The sequence below is a fragment of the Electrona antarctica genome (genome assembly GCF_951216825.1).
Source record: "Electrona antarctica genome assembly, chromosome: 10".
Taxonomy (NCBI): domain Eukaryota; kingdom Metazoa; phylum Chordata; class Actinopteri; order Myctophiformes; family Myctophidae; genus Electrona; species Electrona antarctica.
In genome coordinates, this window is record NC_136791.1 from 26,441,249 (window position 1) to 26,464,775 (window position 23,527).

At 45.4% G+C, this 23,527-nt stretch overlaps 2 protein-coding genes across 2 annotated transcripts in view; one reads left to right on the forward strand and one right to left on the reverse strand.

Moving 5' to 3' along the window:
* The window catches only part of LOC306930557 (homeobox protein Nkx-2.5-like), a gene marked incomplete at its 5' end in the record, with an annotated part of 401,119 nt that overhangs the window by 38,582 nt on the left and 339,010 nt on the right, over positions 1-23,527 (reverse strand). The window lies entirely within an intron of this gene.
* ttc7a (tetratricopeptide repeat domain 7A) overlaps positions 1-23,527 on the forward strand; it is a gene marked incomplete at both ends in the record, with an annotated part of 116,443 nt that overhangs the window by 12,329 nt on the left and 80,587 nt on the right. The window contains 8 exon segments of the mRNA XM_079511563.1: positions 2,716-2,846; positions 4,501-4,625; positions 5,933-6,011; positions 6,205-6,374; positions 10,799-10,862; positions 13,015-13,152; positions 15,219-15,296; positions 17,226-17,330. Of these exon segments, the coding sequence (XP_079367689.1) occupies positions 2,716-2,846; positions 4,501-4,625; positions 5,933-6,011; positions 6,205-6,374; positions 10,799-10,862; positions 13,015-13,152; positions 15,219-15,296; positions 17,226-17,330 (890 nt within the window).

Here is a 23,527-nt window from a genome sequence, read left to right on the forward strand (position 1 = left end):
AAAGACCGAAATAAACCAAAAAAATATTAATTCACTGATGTGAGTGGTGCCAGGAACGCACCCAGGGTGCCGGCCCGATTCCGGCGAGCCGCCCCGTGTCCGAAATGGTTGAGAAATGACAGAGTTACTGTGTGGGGGTCCCTCTACTGTACCCTCTACTGTACTGTACTGTACTGTACTGTACTGGCACACCCGAAAAATCACCATATATACAGTTAATATGTGCGTGTGTTTGTGTGTGTGTTAGGTTGTGCACAGGTGGTAAAAAACAACCTTGCTGTTTTTGTGCTCAGACGCACACACCCACCCAGCCAGCCACCCACACACACATAGCTCAGTAAGGGAGTGGTTGCACCACTCAAAAAAAGTTTAAACTGCAACACAATTGTAGTGGGGCTCCCTGCTTCAGCTCTCTCTCTCTCAGCTATAAGGTCATGGTCTCAAAAACGTTGGAGTGATATTTCTCCACCACCAGAGTGGCCTTTTGTCTTCTATTTCTATCTTTGGGGCTGGTGTGACTGAGTTGTAACTGCATTCAGCAGCTTGCTCTGGCATGCTGCTGGACATGGCCTTGGTTTCCCTGAGGTAGGGAATCATCCAGTTTGTGCACTGACCACTTAATAAATAACATCATCATGGATTTGGCTCAAAACCTTGCTTTGGTAAATGTCATCTAGTCTGTTTATTTTCTGTTTCACTCCACTCCACTGTCCAAACAGAATTGCTTAAATAATTACTTTAGATTATCCCCAGGCAGTGTAAAACTGCAATCTGTAACTTTCATGTCCTATACATGGGATCCAGATAAGGATTCCAAAGGAAGCACGGACATCTCCAGAAATCCACAGGATCCAAACACGGGTCCCCCCCCCACGCATGTGCCTGAATTCTTGCTGTTGGGGCGATAACGGAGAGCACGTTTTGGGAATGCGAGTTTCCATTGTTTCCATTTGAGTTTCAGGCGAGTCCAACCACAGGATCTGAAAGTCTCAATCGGTAGACCACCTCCAACCACCGCAGTTGTGTTAGTTTCACCATACAGATTGTTTAAAATAACATTTTATTCGCACAAACAAGCTGTGGATTGCATCTTGAATACACATGACATAAATGCAATGTCGTGGATTGGATTCCCAGGCTCTGGACCTGTGTTTGCGTGCAGTCTGTCTCATCTGCTAACCGCAGAGAATCCTTCCCTGTAAAACAGGGGACTTGAACAGGGGGTCCGGGACCCCCTAGGGGGGCCTCAGAGTTACTACAGGGGGGGCCACCTAATGTGATAGGATATTATTTTAGCTTAACCACTTGAACCCTAGCATCCCTAGGGGAACTTTAGCCAAAAACTAGCAGATCTACAAGCTCACAACGCTGGCGTTGTGAGGCATTTTGGTATAGAGGGGAAAAAAGAACAGTCAAGTACAGAGGAAGTTCACTAAGGCCCCTTTTCTACCCAAGATAATAGCTTTAAAAAAAATGTATGATGGTTTACATCACATCTGCGTCTTCCAACCTGTAGCAGACAGAGCTGGTAAATTAGTTTGAAGCCGACTGATGATGTATGATGGTTCTTTATTAATCAACGTGAAAACTAAAAACAAAGCACAAAACACATAATCAAGATAAACTGTCAAACAAATACTTTTCCGATAGAAGGTGCATACCAAAAACCACATGAGGAAATACCAATTACAATAATAAACAATAAGAATAAAACGACAGAAACAAATAACCATAAATTACATTATTCACCTTGTTCCCTCTTCCAGCTAGGTGCTAAACTGCCATTACCAGGTGTCCCAGAAGCTACAGTACATACTAAGTCCTACACGGGTTGTGTTTATAACCACGCCCCCGGGCAAGTTAAGTTTACTGAGGTTAAGGTTAGGGTTAGGGTTAGGCTGTCAATCACAGCGACTGGCCAATCACAGCGCGTCGACTGCACAACCCGTGTAGGCTTTGGTATGTCGCATCCCAGAAGCATGGCATCAACGGACCATGAGTTTCAGGAAAGCCACTAAACCAAATAAATCAAAGAATTAAAATCCAAATAGTTCCATTTCAATGTCATATCTGTGATATTTGTCTGCACTCACTTTGATCCATTTGGATGTCCGTTTCATCCCGTTCCTCAGATGATATTAGACTTCTTTCATTGATCTGTTCCAAACATGAGCAAACATTTCCCCCTACTCACACTGGGCTGTCTTTATCTGTCATTGTGTCTCTGGTGAGTGAGCGTGCTTCCTGTGAGCCTGCACAGCCTTTCAAAATAAAAGCATTTCGTCTCAGGGTCTGTTACACAACCTGAATAGTGACACATCCACTTTGGTTCCCACTTGACTTCAGGGCAAGAAGAAGTCTTTTTTGTTCCCAGTTTAACTTTTAGGAATCTGAACCAATTTATTTGGTTTAAAATTATGCAGGGGAAAAAACCCTGGTGGAAGTATTGACAGTATTGAATCCAACATACACTGATAGTGCTGTCAAACAAGTCTATGAAGTTATATATGAAATCTATGAAAAAGTTTATATTATATGTAATGCGAGGGTCCCTGCTTTGTCTCTCTCTCTTAGCTAAGGGGTCTTTGGCCTGAAAACCGTTGAAGAGCCCTGTTGTAAGACACCCATGTCTCTGTCTCTCAGGTCTGTCCCTGAACCACCAGCTGATGTCTGCGGTGTCCCGCTATAAGACACCTAAATGTCTCTGTCTCTCAGGTCTGTCCCTGGACCACCAGCTGGTCTCTGCGGTGTCCCGTGTGCGTCTGTCGGAGAGAGAGGAGGAGAGCCTGTCCTGCTACCTCCAGGCCTGTGATGCTGCCCTGTCCTTCCTGCAGGAACTGGATAGGGTGTGTGTCATTTATTAGAACTAGTCGGCCGGCCGGCCTACTTTGGAACGATGTAACTTGGGAACCTAATGATATACGTTGTCATAGCACCCGCTCTGTGTCCCACATGGAGATCTGTGTATGTGCCTGTGTGTGTGAAGACTGCAAACTGAAAAGTGTACTTGGCAATCAATTCGGCCCACTGGCAGAGCCTGATTGGTTGAGCCTCAATTGGCTGAGGCAGAGGCTGGAAATTGCACAGGTGAAAGGAGTTGGCCTCATTAGGCCCACTGGCAGAGCCTGACCAGAGCCTTTTGTGATGGTTCTGGAGAACCGTGGGTCCGACCGACTCGATACCTGGCACTGCACTCCCTGTGGGGGTGTGGAACGCGTGTGTCGAATGTGAAGTCGGTGGGTCAAACGGTTCTTGATTTACTTGCATTACAACCGTACACACACTTACGCACGCACGCACGCACACACGCAGAGACGTGGCGCATTTATAGTAGGATAGGGCTGTCACGATGACACGTTTAAGTTGACCATTATTTGGCACACAAATAATTGTGATCAACGATTTAATTGTGTTTTTTTGGTGATGGAAATTGGAACGTTATGAATAGAAATTACATTTTGTGTTTGCCTTTTAGGCTTCGTAATGAAAAAGTGCATGACAAATAACTGAACTATATCAAGAAATGACTGACATTTGTATACATTTTATACTTAAAGGTATATTCAGTGATTTCGCTTCATTCAAATATCACTTTTTTCTTTTTATTTGGATAATCCTCCCTACTATAGAGTGTGCTGACCATATAAGGAGTTCCTCCCTGTCCCCAGTGAGCCCCTGGGGTCAAAACCCTAGTTTCAGTTTTGGTGGCGACTGGCAAAGCCTTCATCCAATCAGGATGAGAGGGGCCTTCCTCCAATCATGTGTGGGGGCGGGCCTTGGTGCACATGCTGTTGCACTTTCCCCCACTGTAGAGCGTGTGCATGTGCACATTTTGTTACCGGGGCGGACTGGGTAGTTTTCCAAATGACCCAAATCACTGAATGCTCCTTTAAAAAAGGGAATAGCTGATCTGCTATTTCTGCTTTTCTATGTATGAACATTTTTCAACATGAAAACGATTATGATGATTATGACAACATAATTGTGATTATCTCAAATAATTGTGATTAGACAATTATGTAATAATTGTGACAACGCTAATCATGACCAAACCTCTCATAACATGTTTGTGTGTCTCGCTTCAGATTTCTTACAACATTTTTGCCAAAATGTTTGTTTCCGTTTCAATTAGACACCTCCTACACTGTACTTCTCCGGTGTTCAATCATATTCATTGTACTGCGTTGTTAGTACCTGTTTTGTGTATACATACATGCTGGCAGCTGCTATGATAATAGTCTTAGGTTTGAAAATAGCCACATCTGCAAAGCTCACAACATGTCACGTCGTGATGAGTTGTGAGCGCGGCTATTACCGTCCAGCCTGTGCTTGATTGGTAGACTCCCCACTCGCTGACAGTAAAGCATATATGTCATCATTGTGTCATTTTAATGTCAACATACCTATAAACTATAATAGCATGTGTGTGTGTGTGTGTGTGTGTGTGTGTGTGTGTGTGTGTGTGTGTGTGTGTGTGTGTGTGTGTGTCTGTGTCATCAGATGGTGACCACGCCTCATGCTAAAACAGCCAAGGCCAGCCTCTCGTCCCCCCCTGTGGAAATGGACCTGGGCTACTTCCAACAAGCGGCCCTGCAGAGCGCTTACCTGTGTATGCTACAGAGAGGGTGAGTCTATACAGCCGCACACACGCACGCACACATGCACGCACGCACATTCATTTACATTGAAATGGACTCTTCAGTAACACATTGGAGGTCCCCAAATATTTAAACTAACAACTAACATGTTGATCTATACATTCGCAATGGAACGCCTTTTGGTGTTTTAAGCATTATTTTAAACTTTAGCTATTGAAAAATAGCAGATCTACAAGCTTGTAGTGCGGCACAGAGTGCCGCGCTACGAGCTTGTAGATTTTCAGATTGGGATCCGCGGCCAAATATATAATTCTGGGGGTTTGTAGAATCGTCCTGCAGGTCTAAATGGGTTTTAATCATGCTTCTGTGCAATGGATATAACCACATCCTGGTAAAGGTAAAACAGCGCCCTCTTTTCTTCAGTCTGTCTTGAGAGACTATAATGAACCTGTGGTCCATACATTCTGTTCCGCCAGTGACCAGGAGGTGTCAGTGTTGCCTTGGCTTAGCGTCTAGATCATACATGGGCAACTTATTGTTGCAATTCCAAACATGCAAACATGACCCGCTTGAATTACTTACAGGTCTAAATTAGTAGCTTGCTGAGTAGTATTACAAATAATGTTATTGTCTTTTTCATGTCCAATATATTTGTATTTAGTTAAAATGACTTTTCAGGATTTCAATTCAAATATAGCACAAAAAAAAAGTTCCAAAGTTTTGAACTTGTAGATTGGCTATTTTTGCTACGAACATGCATGCAATGTGGCCCCTCTGGAGTGAGTATGGAAATATAATGGCCCATCTCCATATCGTCAAAGTTGCCCACCCCTGGTCTAGATTGAAACTGGCACAGCGTTTGGAATTGTGAGTGGCGTAGTAGGCCAGAGTGGCACACACTGACTGTTCCACCATGGAGGTTTCACTATGCCATTCAGGCTGGGCAGCTTACTAGGTACAGTAGTGGAAAAAAAGTACTCAAACGATTCAATAATGCAATGTAGAAATACGTTAAAAAAATGTATAATCTAAATGTACCTGAGTAAAAGTACAAAAGTATTGGCATGAAAATGTAGGTTTAAAGCACCAAAAGTAAAAGTACTCATTATGTGTAGAATGTCTCATTTCAAGTTTCCAAATGTATACAAATCTTTTGAAAATAGCCGATCTACAAGCTCACAATGTGTCGCATCGCGCATGTGCGTGTGTGTGTGTGTGTGTGTGTGTGTGTGTGTGTGTGTGTGTGTGTGTGTGTGTGTGTGTGTGTGTGTGTGTGTGCGTGTGTGCGACTGTGCGTGCGTGCGTGCGTGCGTGCGTGCGTGTGTGTGTCTCAGGCACCTGGCTCAGGGCGCTCACCAGCTACGGCGGGTCCTCAGGGTGGTGGAATCACGGGGGTCTCAGAGTTTTAGGAAGGTGAGTCGTCTCTCTCTCTATCTCTCTCTCTATCTCTCTCTCACGTGCGCACACGCATGCACGCATGCACGCATGCACGCATGCACGCACAGAAAAGGTAATCACTCACACAACCCTAATCTATCGTTTCAAATCAATATATGGGTTGCAGTCCATTCAAGGCATTATCTTGTGTCTGCCCACCTGCATGCAGTCTACAGCGAAGAAGCTGGCCGAGGTGTTGTTGAGCTCAGTGAGCGAGGACAGCTACTGGGCCCCGCTGGGTCCTCCGCCCTCCGCCTGGCTTCAAAGGGAAGGGGCTGCCGCCCCCAAAGACGCCCTGTACCCCACCGTCAAACCACCCCAACGCTACCCCTCGGACGGGTTGGTTGCTCTTTATATTTCTTTCCCTCTCTCCGCTGAGTTTTCTGTTCCGTTAACCCATTTCGATGCCTACTAAATCATGATAGTTTTCAGAAAAACTGTTTCTATATCAGTTGTTCTCAAACTATTTCATGTCAAGGACCCCCAGAATTAAATTGGCAGCCGACCCCCATCTGAAAATATGTTGTTCCAGGGACCCCCCAGAAGCAAAGATTTGAGTTAAAAACGTTCTCTCTGAAGGAATAAATATTCAAAGATTTGCGTCACATTTTCACGATGCGCTATGAGCTTGTAGATCTGCTATTTTTCAATAGCTAAAGTGTAACATGATGCTTAAAACACCTGAAGGGGTTCCCGTTCAGAATGGGTTAATTACTCTTTTCTTTGTCAGTCACTGTACGACAGTCATTTTAGATGGTTTATCTTACTCTTAATTCCCGCCTGGGTTTGATCTGATGTGATATGAGATGAGATGGTCTGCATTGATACAGTATACCTTTTTTCTAAAGTGCTTTACAATATACGTTTTACATTCACCGGGAAAAGAAAATCACACATTGAAGTTAGAGGCAGCCGTGCAATACAGCCTTGGGTTGTGGGTTCAATTCCTGCAGCAATCCATGCACCTCACAGGGGTCTCTGGTGCATCGAAACTGGGATTGACTCCCTCGCTATAGCTCGACAATAAGCCTCTCCGACCTACTTACTTATACAAGGCCCCAACCACTGAGATGCGATGGCATGACGAGAGGAGAAATCATGAGATGAGATGTCCTGAGAAATGAATGGTTAGAGATGTGATGAGATTTAGATGACATGAGGTGACAAGATACAATAGAATAAGGGGAATAGGGATGAGTTGAGGGAACCAGTCTTGGGTCAGACATGTCATTGTAAACATAAGTTCAATAAAGGACAGATCACAAAAATATGGAATGAGCCAATGTTTATTGGAAAGATGTTGGCAGCAGTTTAACGAGGAAAGATATTTGCAGCAGTTTAGCAAGCAAAATGGACAACGGCAATGCAACGGCAAAATTATGGCAGAGCATTATTTTGGCGATTAGACTCCAATTGCATTTATTGAATAAGATTAGCTTTTAATAGGGAGAACCCCCTTGGAGTCTAGACGCTTTGGAGTCTAGACGCTGGTAGTGACAGCTGAGCAGATGAACCTCAGAGGCAGTGATATTTAAAGGCGGAGTCAAATCACCTGATTGGCTGCTGCAAAGTGCTAGGATTTGTGAACAGATTTTGACAGTGTGAGAACGGAAATGACGAGCTATGATAGTGCTGAAAGGCCGAATGAAAGCGTTGGTTAAGATCTTCCTTATTGAACCTTCGCTAAAAGCTACATTTTCAGTTCGGCCCTATGTCGTCAGGACAGCCTGCATGGCAACGTATTAGGCGGTGCTTAATGCTCAGTCTATCAGTCTTAATATATCCCCAAAACAGAACCAATAGGTAGGAAATAGAGATTTATAATTAATATAAAATGAGATGCTGGAAGATGATGAGTACTTCAGCCAACAAGGTTCCTCACTGAAAAAAATGCAACACATACCCAAACGCACATAAAGCTAAGTATGGACAGAAGGAACACACTCTACTTCTCTGTGATATACAATGCATTCCCCTTGCTCTGCTCAGTTCTATTAGGGCCCTAGCTGTGTACACGCGAACACTTAGCAGCACATGACTAATCCTATCCCACACTATCACGCTCACACATCTACATCTATGTCTCTGGGATTAGAGGGAAGAAAGAGAGGAGTGGAATTGACCCCGAGGAACGTATTATAACGAGGGCTGTTGTATTGTAGGGGCGGCCAGGCTGCGTGTAAACCAGTTAGTCTGTAAAGCGCCTGCTGCGATAGCATCTTGTAAATGCCTCTTTTTTTTTTGGGGGGGCTCGACCACAGAGTGAAGGAATGGAGATAAGGAAGGAGGGCAGCAGGTGGGTAGGCCGGTGGAGGGGGTGAGGAATTGAATGCGAGCAACACGAGCAGAGAGTGTTAGAGACAGGCAGGGGCTGACATCCCGTGAGAGGGCACTGTCAGGCAAAAATAGCGAAAATAGCAGATCTACAAGCTCACAACGCGTTGCGCTGCGACGTGTTGAGCGCTTGTAGATCAGCTATTTTCGGGGCGCAACCCAGCACTCTTTAGCTATAGTGGATATGCGGTGTAACGACATGGATTTCTAAACAAATTTGTTCAACGCAAAATGCTGCGTTCAAGTTCAGGAGACAGGAGAAAAAAGCAATTCTCCTGAATGGTGCTTCCGGGATGGCATTGGAAAGAAGTGGCATATGCATTTCTTTCACCACTGCAAATGCTGCATTCGTGGTCTGGAAAGGGCAGTTGTTTTACAGACGGGTAAAAGGGCAGGGGCTGTCCGATCTCGGAAGCTAAGCAGGGTAGGGCCTGGTCAGTAGGCTACTTGGATGGGAGACTGCCTGGGAATACCAGGTGCCGTAAGCTCTAAATCCTGGTCTCTAAACTGCCTCCCACTAGGTTGGCGGAGGGTGTGTAGAGCCCAGGATCACATTAGATAATTGACACAGGGGTGAAAAATGGGTTACAAAATCGTGGGATAAAAATTATAAAAAAATAGCAGATCTACAAGCTCATAGAGCGAGCTTGTAGATCTGCTATTTTTGAAATATCGTCATATTCATATTTCTGCATGAGGGGCCGTGATTTTAGCTTTTTTTTTAAATTTAATAATAATAATGGATTGCATTTTTATAGCGCTTTTCTATGCACTACGTGCTTACTCAAAGCGCTGTACAATGGTCCATTCATTCATACATTGGGAGGTGAAGCGGCGAACAGTCAACGCCAGCGTCCTCACTTCCCACATTCAAACACCAATGGTGGCAACCACTGGAGGCAAGGTTGGGGTTCAGTGTCTTGCCCAAGTACACTTCGACATGTGGACAGGAGGAGCCGGGATTCGAACCGCCGACCCACGGATCATTGGATGACCTGCTCTACCTCATGAGCCATGTGATGTGAATGATTCACAGAACTTACAGTATAAGCCTCTCCTGCTCAAAGCACTTCATGCATCTCTAACTATATAAATAAATAGTCAGGCCAGTGCAGATTGCATCATCTTGAGCCAAGAAGGGCTCCTTAGCAACCTAACAAGAAAAGCTGTTGTTGTCGTCACCCACACAGCACAGGTTTTCTGGCAGGGTGTCTGTCCTGGTGTCTGTGGCAGGGACTGGACAGCCTCGTTCTACTGACTATCCTCGCTGGTAGCTTTAGTACTAAATGTAACATTCTGGTGTAGCATCCATCCAGGGACTTCTGCAGGGTATAGGCTTCATAGTAGGGCTTTCACTTCTAGTGATTTTTACTAGTTGACTAGTTGCCTAGTTTGAAATATCTATGTTTCTATATCAGTGGTGCTCACTGTTCATGTCAAGGACCCCAGAAACTATATGTAATTGGCCGCCGACCCCCATCTGAAAATATGTTGTTCCAGGGACCCCCCCCCCCCCAGAAGCAAATATTGGAGTTAAAAAAATTGGTTCTGAAAGAATATTCAAAGATTTGTGCCACATTTTCACGATTTTTCAAAAATAGCAGACCTACACGTTCTTGTAGATCTGCTATTTCTCAACAGCTAAAGCATAACATAATGCTTAAAACACCAAAAGGGGTTCCCGCCAAAAATGGGTTAACCCCAGATTTTAACCCAGGTTTCCTGCACGAGTCCTGAAATGTATCACTGAGCTATCAGGTCAAAAATGTGGGTCCCAGAGATAAAAAAAAAAAACAGAAAGAAAAAAGAATGGTATACTATCAAATGTGAGTCTGTGGCCTAATCGAGGACCCCAGTTGGAACGGGTCAGCAGCAACGTTGTTCCGACGGCGCATTATTCCGACGACTCGCCCCATTACTAACCCTGTCCCTAAACCATCACCGCACGCAAAGCCACGTTGACGGACTAATTCGCCATCGGAATTATTATTATCATTGCATCCGTCCCCAGATGATGACATAGGGCCCATATTCGTAAATATGGACTCTCTAGCCGCAGTTTGTTGTTGTTGTTCCGTGTGTGTGTGTGTGTGTGTGTGTGTGTGTGTGTGTGTGTGTGTGTGTGTGTGTGTGTGTGTGAGAGAGAGAGATACCTGAGAGATGTTGTGTGGTGATACACCCATGGCGGCCGGGGTTGCGTTACAGCGTCAAAGGTGAGACCGAAACTAGACACTCACACACGTGATCTATAGCCGTGGAATACGAGTATTTGTGTGTGTGTGTGTGTGTGTGTGTGTGTGTGTGTGTGTGTGTGTGTGTGTGTGTGTGTGTGTGTGTGTGTGTGTGTGCGCGCATGCATACTGCAATGTCTTTGTGTGCGTCATTTCCCCCGCACCTACTTCCTGTTTCCTGTGTGTCCCGGGCGGCAGGTGCTTCTGTCCTCAAGACGTGGTGGAGGAGGCTGTGCTGCTGCTGCTCATTACTGAATCCATGGTGAGACACGCACACACACACACAGGTGCACAGGCACACACTCGCGCACAGGCACACACTCGCGAACAGACGCACACGCACACGCGCGCGCATGCACATCTCTTTCTTTTCTGTCTCTCCCCTTCCTAATCAAGGGAATTTCCACCAGCATCGCAGGAGAGACAAACTATAGCAAACATTCAGTGATTACATTAGTCCTTGCATGTTCTCGACAGCAGTCCGATGTGTGTGTAATGTGTATATAGGACACGGGCTGCCCTGTGACAGTGACAATAACCAACGACAATAAACTCCCATACCTTGGGAGAAATAGAACAATGTGTGAACTAGGGATGTCCCGATACACGTTTTCCGTTCCTGATCCGATCCCGATACCACAATTTCTGTGTTGTAGCCGATACCGATACCAGTGTCGTGATCTTGTGTTGTGTTTATAGCTATCTAGCTATACATCTCGTGTTGTGTTTATAGCTAGACTCCTCACTCAAATGTGCACTTGCAGTTTGGGCAACTCCAAAGCAAACTCCACATGCCCCAACATTTTATTTTCCTACCATAGTGTCAACCCCTTACCCCTGTGTCGGATCGCTGGTTAGACTGGCATATTCACCGATACCGATATGACCCGATATGACAAATAAGGGCCGATACCGATACTTTTCCGATACCGGGACATCTCTAGTGTGAACATAGCTTGTGAACTGCAATAAAAGAAGGTTAGCCAATAGAATGGAACCACCCGGACTATATACTGCCTGTATTGAGTAGACCTCTACTGTAAAACAGAGCTGTTACTTTCATTTACATACTCTTAAATGTAAGGCTTTTTTATTTTGTATATTAATTAATTTAAAAGTTTTGAGAGAAAAAAATCCTCAAAACTTTTGTCCCAAAATGACCTCAAAAGATTGCTGCTATTCGTTTCAAAAAGCTTGATAGCCTGTACATATAACACGTATAAGGATTGCAATGTGACATAGTCCTGTTTACACATGCTGTACCCCCTCCAACTGTATGTACTTTCCCCATTTTCATTTTCACTCTTTTTGAGGGGCGCCAGCCCCTATATGCCCAGCTTTCCGGGTTTGTCTAAACACAAACATTGGCTTGTGATTGGGTGATCACCCCATAGCGATGATTTGATTGGCTGAGCAAAGTACACATTGAAGATAAAAGTGAGGGCAGAAAAGTGAAGACTGGCCCAGACGGTTGGCTCAACCGTCTGGGCACCTAGGCTGCTAAGCCAGCCTGGCGGTGTGCCGCGGGCTCAACTCCCGATCTCGGCGGCCGCGTGTCTTCCCCCGTCTCTCTCCCCATTTCCTGTCAGTCTACTTTCAACCTATCAATAAAGACAGAACAAGCCAAAAAAAATATCTTGTGAAGTGAAGACGGGAAAAGTGAGGACGCAAATTGTGATTGGCCAGAATGAGATGATGTATGATGATAAGAACGCCCCTCACTTCACACGGTGTGATTTTTATTATAAATTATTTTGACAATTATTTTGGCAATGTAAATGTATGTTTTCTCATGCCAATTGAAGCTCCTTTGAATTGAATTGATATCAAATGGGGGTCTTCTGTATCTGTAAAAAGGAACATCAGCACTGTCTTGACTCTTGAGTATATTTCAAACTCTGTCGTCTGAAACACTGAGGAAGGCCAACGTGCCGGAATGCGTCCGTTTCTCTAGGTAGACTGCTGCTGTGTGTTCATTAAAAGTAAAGAAGCCCTGGGGCCTGCTGGCCTAGTGGTCCAGGCGCATGCCACATATAGGCTTTAGCGCGCTGCGTGTTCGAGTCCCGTTCATGACGACCCTTGCCGCACAAAAAAAAGTAAAGAAGCCCATAAGAAACTATATACTCAAGCGAGTGCAGATATTCCTTTTTTCATTTGTATCTTCAAGAATCTGCACCATCACAGAGACGCCAAGACTCCCCCTGAGTAGAGCACGCCTTCTCGTTCTCGTTCTCGTTCTCGTTCTCCTTCTCGTTCTCGTTCTCGTTCTCGTTCTCGTTCTCGTTCTCCTTCTCCTTCTCCTTCTCCTTCTCGTTCTCGTTCTCGTTCTCGTTCTCGTTCTCGTTCTCCTTCTCCTTCTCCTTCTCCTTCTCCTAAGGTTTTTCTGGTCTTCTGTATCTTCCACCACCATGCAGGCCAGCGGTGAAGCAGTGATCAGTCGCTCTCCAGAGCAGGCGGAGGCCCGGGAGGCCAGCCTGCGGGATGCTGCCTCCGTCTATGACCTGCTCAGCATCGCAATGGCCAGGAGGGGGCAGTATGCCATGCTGTCTGAGGTGAGACACCACCCCGCCTGCCTGTCCTCCACCCTACACACCCACATGCACGCACACACACACACACACACACACACACACACACACACACACACACACACACACACACACACACACACACACACACACACACACACACACACACACACACACACACACACATCTGGCTAAAGTTGCTTTATCACTTCATCAACGATTATTAATTAACCAGATATTATGAAAAGAGCCTTGTAAAGGGCGTTTGTGTGGCGTGTGAAAATCACACTGCAGTCTGCTGCCTCACATTTCTTTTGATAATCTTTCAGCATCGTTTCTTTTGGTCTCGGATATTAAGTTAAATGTCATGGAAATTATTCCGTAAACTCATTCCATCCGTCCATTCAAGTAACTGGACGCACGCACGCACGCACGCACGCACGCACGCACGCACGCACGCACGCTCTTTCTCAAGTCTGCTCGGATGCAGACTTGCATGGGACCAAAGCTGTATGTCATTAGAATGCCTCGTTCTAGTTTGGAAGATTCCTTTATACCCAAAATATGGGTTAGTGAATCGGGCCCAAAGTGTCTAAATGCTACCTACACTGGATCCATTGGAACACATGCAGGTTAGTCTTTATGAAGAATAATGGTTTTGTTTTGATTCCACTCGACGGCGAGGACATACTACAGTGGTTCTCGACCTGCTCTACTTGGAAATCTGGAAAGTCTGTCTCACACATGTCACTCAAAACAGCCACCTTATTTTACCTTGCACGCACGCACGCACGCACGCACGCACGCACGCACGCACGCACGCACGCACGCACGCACGCACGCACGCACGCACGCACGCACGCACGCACGCACGCACGCACGCACGGATAAAAGAAGAGGTTACTTCCTGGAAGTAGAGGTTACCTCCTGGTTCTTCATGTGCTGGGTGAGGAACGAAGCTGTCCGTTCTCTAGAGTGGTGGTTCTTCATGTGCTGGGTGAGGAACGAAGCTGTCCGTTCTCTAGAGTGGTGGTTCTTCATGTGCTGGGTGAGGAACGAAGCTGTCCGTTCTCTAGAGTGGTGGTTCTCCATGTGCTGGGTGAGGAACGAAGCTGTCCGTTCTCTAGAGCGGTGGTTCTCCATGTGCTGGGTGAGGAACGAAGCTGTCCGTTCTCTAGAGTGGTGGTTCTCCATGTGCTGGGTGAGGAACGAAGCTGTCCGTTCTCTAGAGCGGTGGTTCTCCATGTGCTGGGTGAGGAACGAAGCTGTCCGTTCTCTAGAGCGGTGGTTCTCCATGTGCTGGGTGAGGAACGAAGCTGTCCGTTCTCTAGAGCGGTGGTTCTCCATGTGCTGGGTGAGGAACGAAGCTGTCCGTTCTCTAGAGCGGTGGTTCTCCATGTGCTGGGTGAGGAACGAAGCTGTCCGTTCTCTAGAGCGGTGGTTCTCCATGTGCTGGGTGAGGAACGAAGCTGTCCGTTCTCTAGAGTGGTGGTTCTCCATGTGCTGGGTGAGGAACGAAGCTGTCCGTTCTCTAGAGTGGTGGTTCTCCATGTGCTGGGTGAGGAACGAAGCTGTCCGTTCTCTAGAGCGGTGGTTCTCAAACTTTGCAATGTTTCATCAGTTTCAATTGAGTTTCAATCGCCAAATTATTTTGGGGGGCCCCCAAATTAAAAAAATAAATACTTTTTTTTTTGCAAGTGAATGGCTGGAAATGGAAATGAAGAGTTTACACACACACACACACACACACACACACACACACACACACACACACACACACACACACACACACACACACACACACACACACACACACACACAATGTGTGAGATAGAGTTAATTATCCGATTATTGATCAGCACATCAATAAAATATACATTTTGTTTGTGTGTGTGTGTGTGTGTGTGTGTGTGTGTGTGTGTGGGTGTGTGCGTGTGTGTGTGTCGGTGTGTGTGTGTGTGTGGGTGGGGGCATGGGTGTGAGCGTGGACATGGGCATGTGTGTGTGTACTGTGTGTGTGTGCACGTGCATGTGTGTGTGTGTGTGTGTGTGTGTGTGTGTGTGTGTGCGTGTGTGCGTTCCCACTGCAGTGTTTGGAGCGAGGCTTGAAATTTGACGAGTTCCACCTCTGGCACCAGCTGGGCCTGTCACTCATGTGCGCCGGAAAGGTGAGCTCATCTTCACTTCCCCTCAAACACCCCCTCAACACACGTGTACACGCACACACGCACACGCACACACACACGCACACACACACACACACACACCATGACACAACTATCTCCCACCAGACATATGCAGTATGCAGTATGTCACTCCACCACACCCTCTTCACTGCCTGCGAAGCAGATTTTGGCCAAGCACACGCACGCACGCACGCACGCACGGCACGCATGCACGCACGCACGCACGCACGCACGCACGCACGCACGCACGCACGCACGCACGCACGCACGCACGCACGCACGCACGCACGCACGCAGTGGTGACACATTAAATCGTTTGGCGGGCAGAGTTCAACTGCATCAGGCTTAGTGTGTGTAAGAAGAATAGTATGAATAATATGCAAAATCCTTTACTTTTACACACTAAATGTAACCCAGTGGACCCATTGGGTTACATTTGTACCCTCTCTGAGTTACTGGAAGAACTGGAATTTCTGTCAATGTCAAGGTCTGTCTGTCTGTCTGTCTGTCTGTCTGTCTGTCTGTCTGTCTGTCTGTCTGTCTGTCTGTCTGTCTGTCTGTCTGTCTGTCTGTCTGTCTGTCGTCAACCTTTCTTTCTCGTGTGTGGCGTGCGTGCATGCGTGCATGCGTGCGTGCGTGCGTGTACTTGTGACAGGGTAATTTATCTGGGTAGCAGGATAAAGTGACAGTGCAGATCAATGGAGGAGAGCTCTAGAAATAGGCTGCTCCCTACAAGGAGCGGGGGTCGCCTCTGTCGTCACATACACTTCTATTTAGGGCCAGCACCCTGTGTGTGTGTGTGTGTGTGTGTGTGTGTGTGTGTGTGTGTGTGTGTGTGTGTGTGTGTGTGTGTGTGTGTGTGTGTGTGTGTGTGTGTGTGTGTGTGCGGGTGTGCGCGGGTGTGTGTTTGTGCGCGCGTGTGTGCGTGTGTGGGTGTGTGCGCGCATTTGCGCATGTGTGAACACATGCGCACGTGAATGTAATGTCTGCAAGGTCCATTAATGATTGACCTACATTTTTTCACTGTCAGTTGGAAACCTTGTATGTCATAAACTGTTAATTTTCTATTATTATTATTATTATTATTATTATTATTATTATTATTATTATTATTATTATTATTATTATTATTATTAGTATTATTATTATATATTATTAATAATAATATAATAACAAATGTACCGCCAACAGCGCCATCTGGTGGTTGGCTCACAGCGCCGTCCATTTATTTTAAATGGCGAACACCTTTAGTTTGAAAGCCGATTTGGCCGGAAACTGCGAGTCATGCAGGAAGTAAAAATCTGCTATGTAACATGTCCTGTGATTGTCATTTAATCAACTCAAAACATACTTTTTGTAAGTATCATATTGTTTAGAGAAATGAGCCGCAAATCAAGCTTGTTTTGGTCCAAAATAATCTGATATATTACGATTCTAAAAAATGTGTGTGTGTGTGTGTGTGTGTGTGTGTGTGTGTGTGTGTGTGTGTGTGTGAGGAGTGAGGACGATACTGTATGTCCCCACAGGTATAGTAGAATCTGAGAAACAGACGTTGTGATGACGTTCTGTTTTCCTGGCCCTCACAAGAACATTATTGTTGTTTTATTGAAACATGTTTACCATTATGAAAAGATTGAGGTTGTGATCTTGTGGTTGGGGTTATAGGAGGCATTTAGAGGTCATAGGTTAGATTAGGGTTAGAGGTCATATAGGTTTAGGATTCGGGGGTTAGAGTTCTCCCTAATTTAAACGGAAACTAGCCGATCTACAAGCTCACACAAAGCGTGGGTCGAGCATGGCGCTTCATGAGCTTCTCAGCTATTTTTCAGCTGTTTTCAATGTGTGTGTGTGTTGGCGTGCGTGCATGCGTGCATGCGTGTGTGTGTGTGCACGTGTGTGTTCACGTTCCAGGGCGTCGTAGCTGTGTCTGTGTTCAAGGAGTGCTCCAGGATGAGACCAGAGGATCCCTCACTGCCACTGCTGGCTGCCAAAGTCTGCATCGGACAGCTGCACTGGGTGAATGAATGCACACACATACACACGCACACACGCACACACATACTGTACACAGGTGCATGTACACACCCACAAACGCGCGACGCATGTGCAACATAAGCAAATATGAATGGCTCTCATTGATCTTATTTTTTTGCAACTGAATGGCTGGGAAATGGAAATTTAGAGTTTACATAGTAGTACACATAGTGCATGCATAAACTTTCCTTTAATGATTATATCTGGTTTCAGTATTCATTTATGATATATTTTCTCTATTATTAAGGTTATTGTTGCAGTCAGTTTGTATTGGGGGTGGGGAAGGGGGGCAGGGCGGGGGTCGCGAGCTATGGCCAAAGCATTTCCGGAGGTCCCCAGCCAAAAACGTTGAGAACAACTTCGGGGCAACTTCGACGATGGAGAGGTATTTCCACACTCACTCCAGAGGGCCACTATATGTCCACACTCACTCCAGAGGGCCACTATATTTCCACACTCACTCCAGAGGGCCACTATATTTCCACACTCACTCCAGAGGGCCACTATATTTCCAAACTCACTCCAGAGGGCCACTATATTTCCACACTCACTCCAGAGGGCCACTATATTTCCACACTCACTCCAGAGGGCCACTATATTTCCACACTCACTCCAGAGGGCCACTATATTTCCAAACTCACTCCAGAGGGCCACTATATTTCCACACTCACTCCAGAGGGCCACTGTATTTCCACACTCACTCCAGAGGGCCACTATATTTCCACACTCACTCCAGAGGGCCACTATATTACTATATATTTTTTAGCTTGTAGATCAGCTATTTTGCTATTATTTGAATTTAATTGAATTATAAAAAAAAATGGAATCCTGAAAAGTATTAGTATTATTTTTTCAAATGCATTTAGTTATACTTATGTTAACTTTATGAACTTAAATACAAATACATTGGACAAATAAAAAAAGACAATAAAAGTCTAAGTCATACAGCTACTAATGAAGTAATTAAAGCGGACCGTCATGATTGGAATTGTAACAGCTGAAACCAATAATATATCAGTACTATTAACCCACGGGCCGCATTACGTGAAGGTGGGGGCCGGCATGTGGCCCCCGGGCCGCCAGTTGAATACCCCTGCTGTAGTACGTATGTTTATATAAGCCACCGACCAGACTGAAAAGCCACTGCTCGCAGCTATAAAGTCAAGTGTGCTCTCCAAGGTTACGAGGTTGGGTCGTGCAAGCCGCAGATTATACGTTCCTCCTTCGAAAGGAGCCCAGGGGGGGGATGTTGGATTCTGTCATTAGCAGAACCCCCTCCCCCCGTCCATCCCTCCCATCCATGAGCCGATTATTACGCAGGCCTAGCCGAGGGTCCCTGGGGCCAGCCATGCTCTCATATTTCCACAACACAAGGACCCTTTTATATCCTGACATGACACTCATCCATGCAAACAAACACAGACACTGCAGTGAGTGTAGTACACAGTACTGTGAGAGAGAGTGCCAGACATGCCTTTCGTACTAAAAAAAACGCAAACGCATGTGTACACATCACTAGCTGTGGGGCTGCAGTCCCTTCAAGATCAGTGTTGTCAAGTCCGCTTAAGCCACTTTATTGCTTTATTATTGGGCTTGTTTTTTATGTAAAGTCTCTTGTAAATATTGTAAGTTGTGGGTTGTGTTTTGTGGGGGTGGGGGGTGGTGTTCTATAAAGTGTTTAGCTCTTTTGGGCTGAATGTTGTTTAAACCGGTGGTTCTCAAAAATATTGTAATGTAAAACAGAGGTTCTCAGCGTTTTTGGCTGGGGACCCCCCGGAAATACTTTGGCCAATTGGCCATGTCTCGCCGTCGATAGGCCGGCCGGGCCGTCGATAGGCCGGAACTGGAATTATCGTCCCTGTCGGCCCCGAAACCTCCTATCAACATATTTAAACTTTTCCCGTAAATTGATGCCCTACTCCAGTGGTTTTCAACCAGTGGTCCTTGAGGGGGTTCCATGTTGGTACGCAGCTAAAAGATGGAGAGTTGGTAACCAAATGGACCCTTTATAGATCTTTAACTATTGTTGCATTATTGTTAAACATCTGCATTACTTAATTTACAAAAAGTCTCCACAATTAGAATTGTGGACAAAATCGTATCCAACGACAACAAAATATTCTGGGTCTGAGAGGCTAAATCTCATCATATGGTGGTCCATGGCTCAAATGCCGAAAAAATAAATGGCAATCACATACGGTGTCACACCAAAGTTGCAAAACAAACTCTATAAGCTTGTGGATTTCCTCATTTTTAACACGAAAACTGATTTGGACATACGAGACACATGGCCCAAGCATTTCCGGGGGTCCCCAGTCCAAAACGTTGAGAACCTGCTGCCATATAGGACCACGTGGCTAATGGATCCTGAGCTGTACTGTCTACCTCCAGCTATTAGTTCAGCCTGCATGCTCATATCAGTCATGCACACATGTGACAGGTATCTTGCGTAAGATGTTTTTTGTACTGTATGTTATCACACACGCAATATGTAGAGCATAACAACGGAATGCTGCTTCCTTAACCCATTCTGGACGGGAACCCATTTTGGTGTTTTAAGCATTATGTTATATTTAGCTATTGAAAAATAGCAGATCTACAAGCTTGTAGATCTGCTAATTTTTTTTTAAATCGTGAAAATGTGGCGCAAATCTTTGAATATATATTCTTTCAGAGTGAGCGTTTGGACTGGATTTCTTGTCCACTAGTCCCTTCCTAACATTTTAGTGTAGTTTCTGTATCTGTTGACGAAATTGTCAATACATTTAGCTTAGTTTTAGTCATCATAACTTAGTTTTCATTTAGTTTCCATTTAGTTTTCGTCAGTGAAAAAAGGTAGTCGACGAACATTTTTCGTCACCGCAGCAGATCATCTGTTTCTATATGTGACCAGATTTGACTGAGAGCCTGCCATCGCGCAAAATCCAGCTTTACACCAGAGGAGAAACCTTTTTTATTTTTTTTATTTCTTTCAAAATGAGTTAATTTCACAGGCAGACTCTTCACATACTAGAGCATGTCTGAAATAACTGTCAGAGCTGAAATCAACATGTTAATATGAAATAAATGCTTAAACATGTAGCTAGGTGTAATGTTAGAGACCACAGTAGTGAACCTTTCACTCCTTCTCAACTCGCTGTTTCTCTGCAAGACATTACTCTATAAGCCATAATCTCCAAAACTGGTGGGTCAAACTGAACAACCAATATGTCAATTTGAAGCTATGATTCCCTGCTTTCACATGACATGAAAAAGATCCAATGGCAGTCCCCCAGTCAAATGTTGTTACATATGTGCTTCTGTTTTCTTCCATCCTCGGTCACTCCGGGAACCATGCATGTCCTCTCTCTCACCTCTCGGCCCTGCACAGCAAATCCATTCCACTGAGACAAATCAGTCAGTGGGTGAAGAGAAACCATATTATCATTTTGACCTTAGCCTTTACTTGGAATGAAACTTCATTTAGTTTTAGTCATATTTTAGTCACCTGGAATGTTGTGTGAAAATAGCAGATCTACAAGCTCACTGCGACGCGTTGTGAGCTTGTACATCTGCTATTTTTAAGTGTAAAATGACTTATAGGCCTCATACAGTTGGTTTCTGTTTAGTTCTTGTGAATAATATGTGTACATATACTGTATGTGCAGTGCAGGCACGAGTGTATGTGTGTGCATAAGACACTATTTGTGGAAATAAGAGGCTCTTGTTTTAGGGCTATTAAAACAGGTTTGCATACTGTATAAACAGACACACTGACTGTAGAATCTGTGACAGTCAGCTGGCTTGGATTGCCGTGCGTTCGTTCACAGCCTGAGAGAGAACAATGGAGAGAGAGAGAGAGAGAGAGAGAGAGAGAGAGAGAGGAGAAAGGGGTCAGAGATTAGAGCGGAGGAGCTAACCACAGCGGAATGGAGAGAGAGAGAGAGAGAGAGAGAGAGAGAGAGAGCACATCTGTCAGGCTGGAGATCATGGCAGGCCAAGAACACTAAGGAGCTTACAGCGTTAATGACAATAGGACACTATGGTTCTAGTGCAGTGGGGCATTACATAAAGCCTCCCCCCCATTATCCACCATCACAGGTCCTGCATGCACAGTGCGCTGCATGCATGGACAGACAGTGTGGCCTGCAGCCTGCAGACTGCATGCGTGGCTCTATACTGTGTGCATCAGTGTGTGTTTTTTGGCAGCAAATTTCTATTTTAGTTTTAGTCATATAGTCTTTGGAATGAAACTTAATTTAGTTTTTTTTGTCACCTGGAATGTTAGTCTAGTTTTAGTCGACTAAAATGTCATAAGATTTTAGTCGACTAAATCCGCAGTTCATTTTAGTCGACTAAAATGTGTTTTTTGGCGGTGCCTTGATGCCGTCGTAATCGCTCATTTTAACACTTGTTAGAAAATAGCCGATTTACAAGCTCAGGTTGCAGCTTGTAGATCTGCTATTTTCAGCGTGCAATTCCCAAGTGTAAAATGACTTATACTGGATCTCTTGTCCACTAAACCTTTCCTATAACACTTTAGTCTAATAGTTTCTGTATCTGTAGACGAAATTGCCAATACATTTAGCTAAGTTTTAGTCACAATAGCTTAGTTTTTTCCATTTAGTGAAAAAAAGGTAGTCGACGAACATTTTTCGTCTTAGTTTTTAGTCGACAAAAACAACAACTGGACTGCATGCATGGCGCTGTGTGCATGGCAGGCAGGCTGCTAGCGTAGCGGTAGCAGCCCCCCAACCCCCCCCCCCCCCCCCTTCCTTCTCATCGCCTTCGTCCCCCATTCAGTCACGCCGAGGCCGAGCGGAGGCGGGGGGGGAGGGGCACCCTCCTCTCCAGCTGTCCCTGCATAGTTACAATCTAGCCATTTAGGGCATTTATACATTTAGGCATTTAGCCATTTACACTTTCACTTTTCTAATTTTTATCCCACAATTTTGCAACCCATTTTGTCACCCAGTGTCAATTATCTAATGTAGGCTAATCCTGGGCGCTACACTTCCTCTGCCAACCTGGGGGGGGGGGGGGGGGGGCAGCGGACTGACCTCATGCTTCCTTCTATGCATGAGGAGTCCAAGCTGCTTCTTTTCACCTGACAGTTGGGAGTGTCCCCGGCCAGACGTAGCGCATGGAAGGAACACGTTATTCCGACCAGTTCCTTTCCCCTCCATCAGGTACCCCGGCTGGCCAGGGGGAGGTAGTTTAGAGACCAGGATTACTGCATGTTTTTGTGAGGGTACCTACCCTAGGGGACACGGGGAGAACATGCAAAATCCACACAGAAAGGCCCTTTCGCCAACCCCGCCTCGGGTATGGGCACTGATGACGTGGAGGAGGGAACACGCCCACAGCGTCCCCAGCGGGAATCGAACCCAGGACCTTCTAGCTGTGAGGCGACAGCACTACCGACTGTGCCACCGTGCCCCTGCCATTTACACGTTTGTTGACGAACAGAGGTCACCCAGGGCTCTGTGCTTGGTCCCCTCACGCTCACATGTTGCATTGTATAGCTTTATACGGTACAGTAGATCTACTATACTGTATTGTGGCCGAATATAAAACGATTCTGATTACAAGATGAGACTCATTTGTGGAAAAAGAACAACATTGAATGTCAAATAGTCTATAGTACTAGTAATAGATTATAATACAACCCTGTTTTTTTTTTAGGATATTTCCATTTGAAGAAAGAAAAACGTAGTCATATTCAACACAATAGGGTAATTGTGGGATGAACGTTCGCCTGTATACTTTCACCTAATGTTATGAATTTTATGACTAATTTGTTAGTTTGACCGCGGGGTGATTATTTGCACGTATATATCTGAAGCCAATCCTCAAATTATCATCAAGTTTACATATTCCATGCTTAGCCCATTCTGGGCGGGATCCCCTTTTGGTGTTTTAAGCATCATGTTATACTTTAGCTATTGAAAAATAGCAGATCTACAAGCTCAAGCTACGAGCTTGTAGGTCTGAATTTTTTTTTTAAATCGTGAAAATGTGGCGCAAATTTGGAATATATATTCTATCAGAGCACTGTGTATGCCTTGATCCCGCCTCTAGCTGCCGCTGATTGGCCAGGCCGTTTTGTGGCATCAAGTCTGCCTGAGAGTTCCCAGATGGGAGCAGGAGGGGGGAACCCAGTGTACTCTCTGCTGCCCCATCTGGCGGAGTCAGGTTAG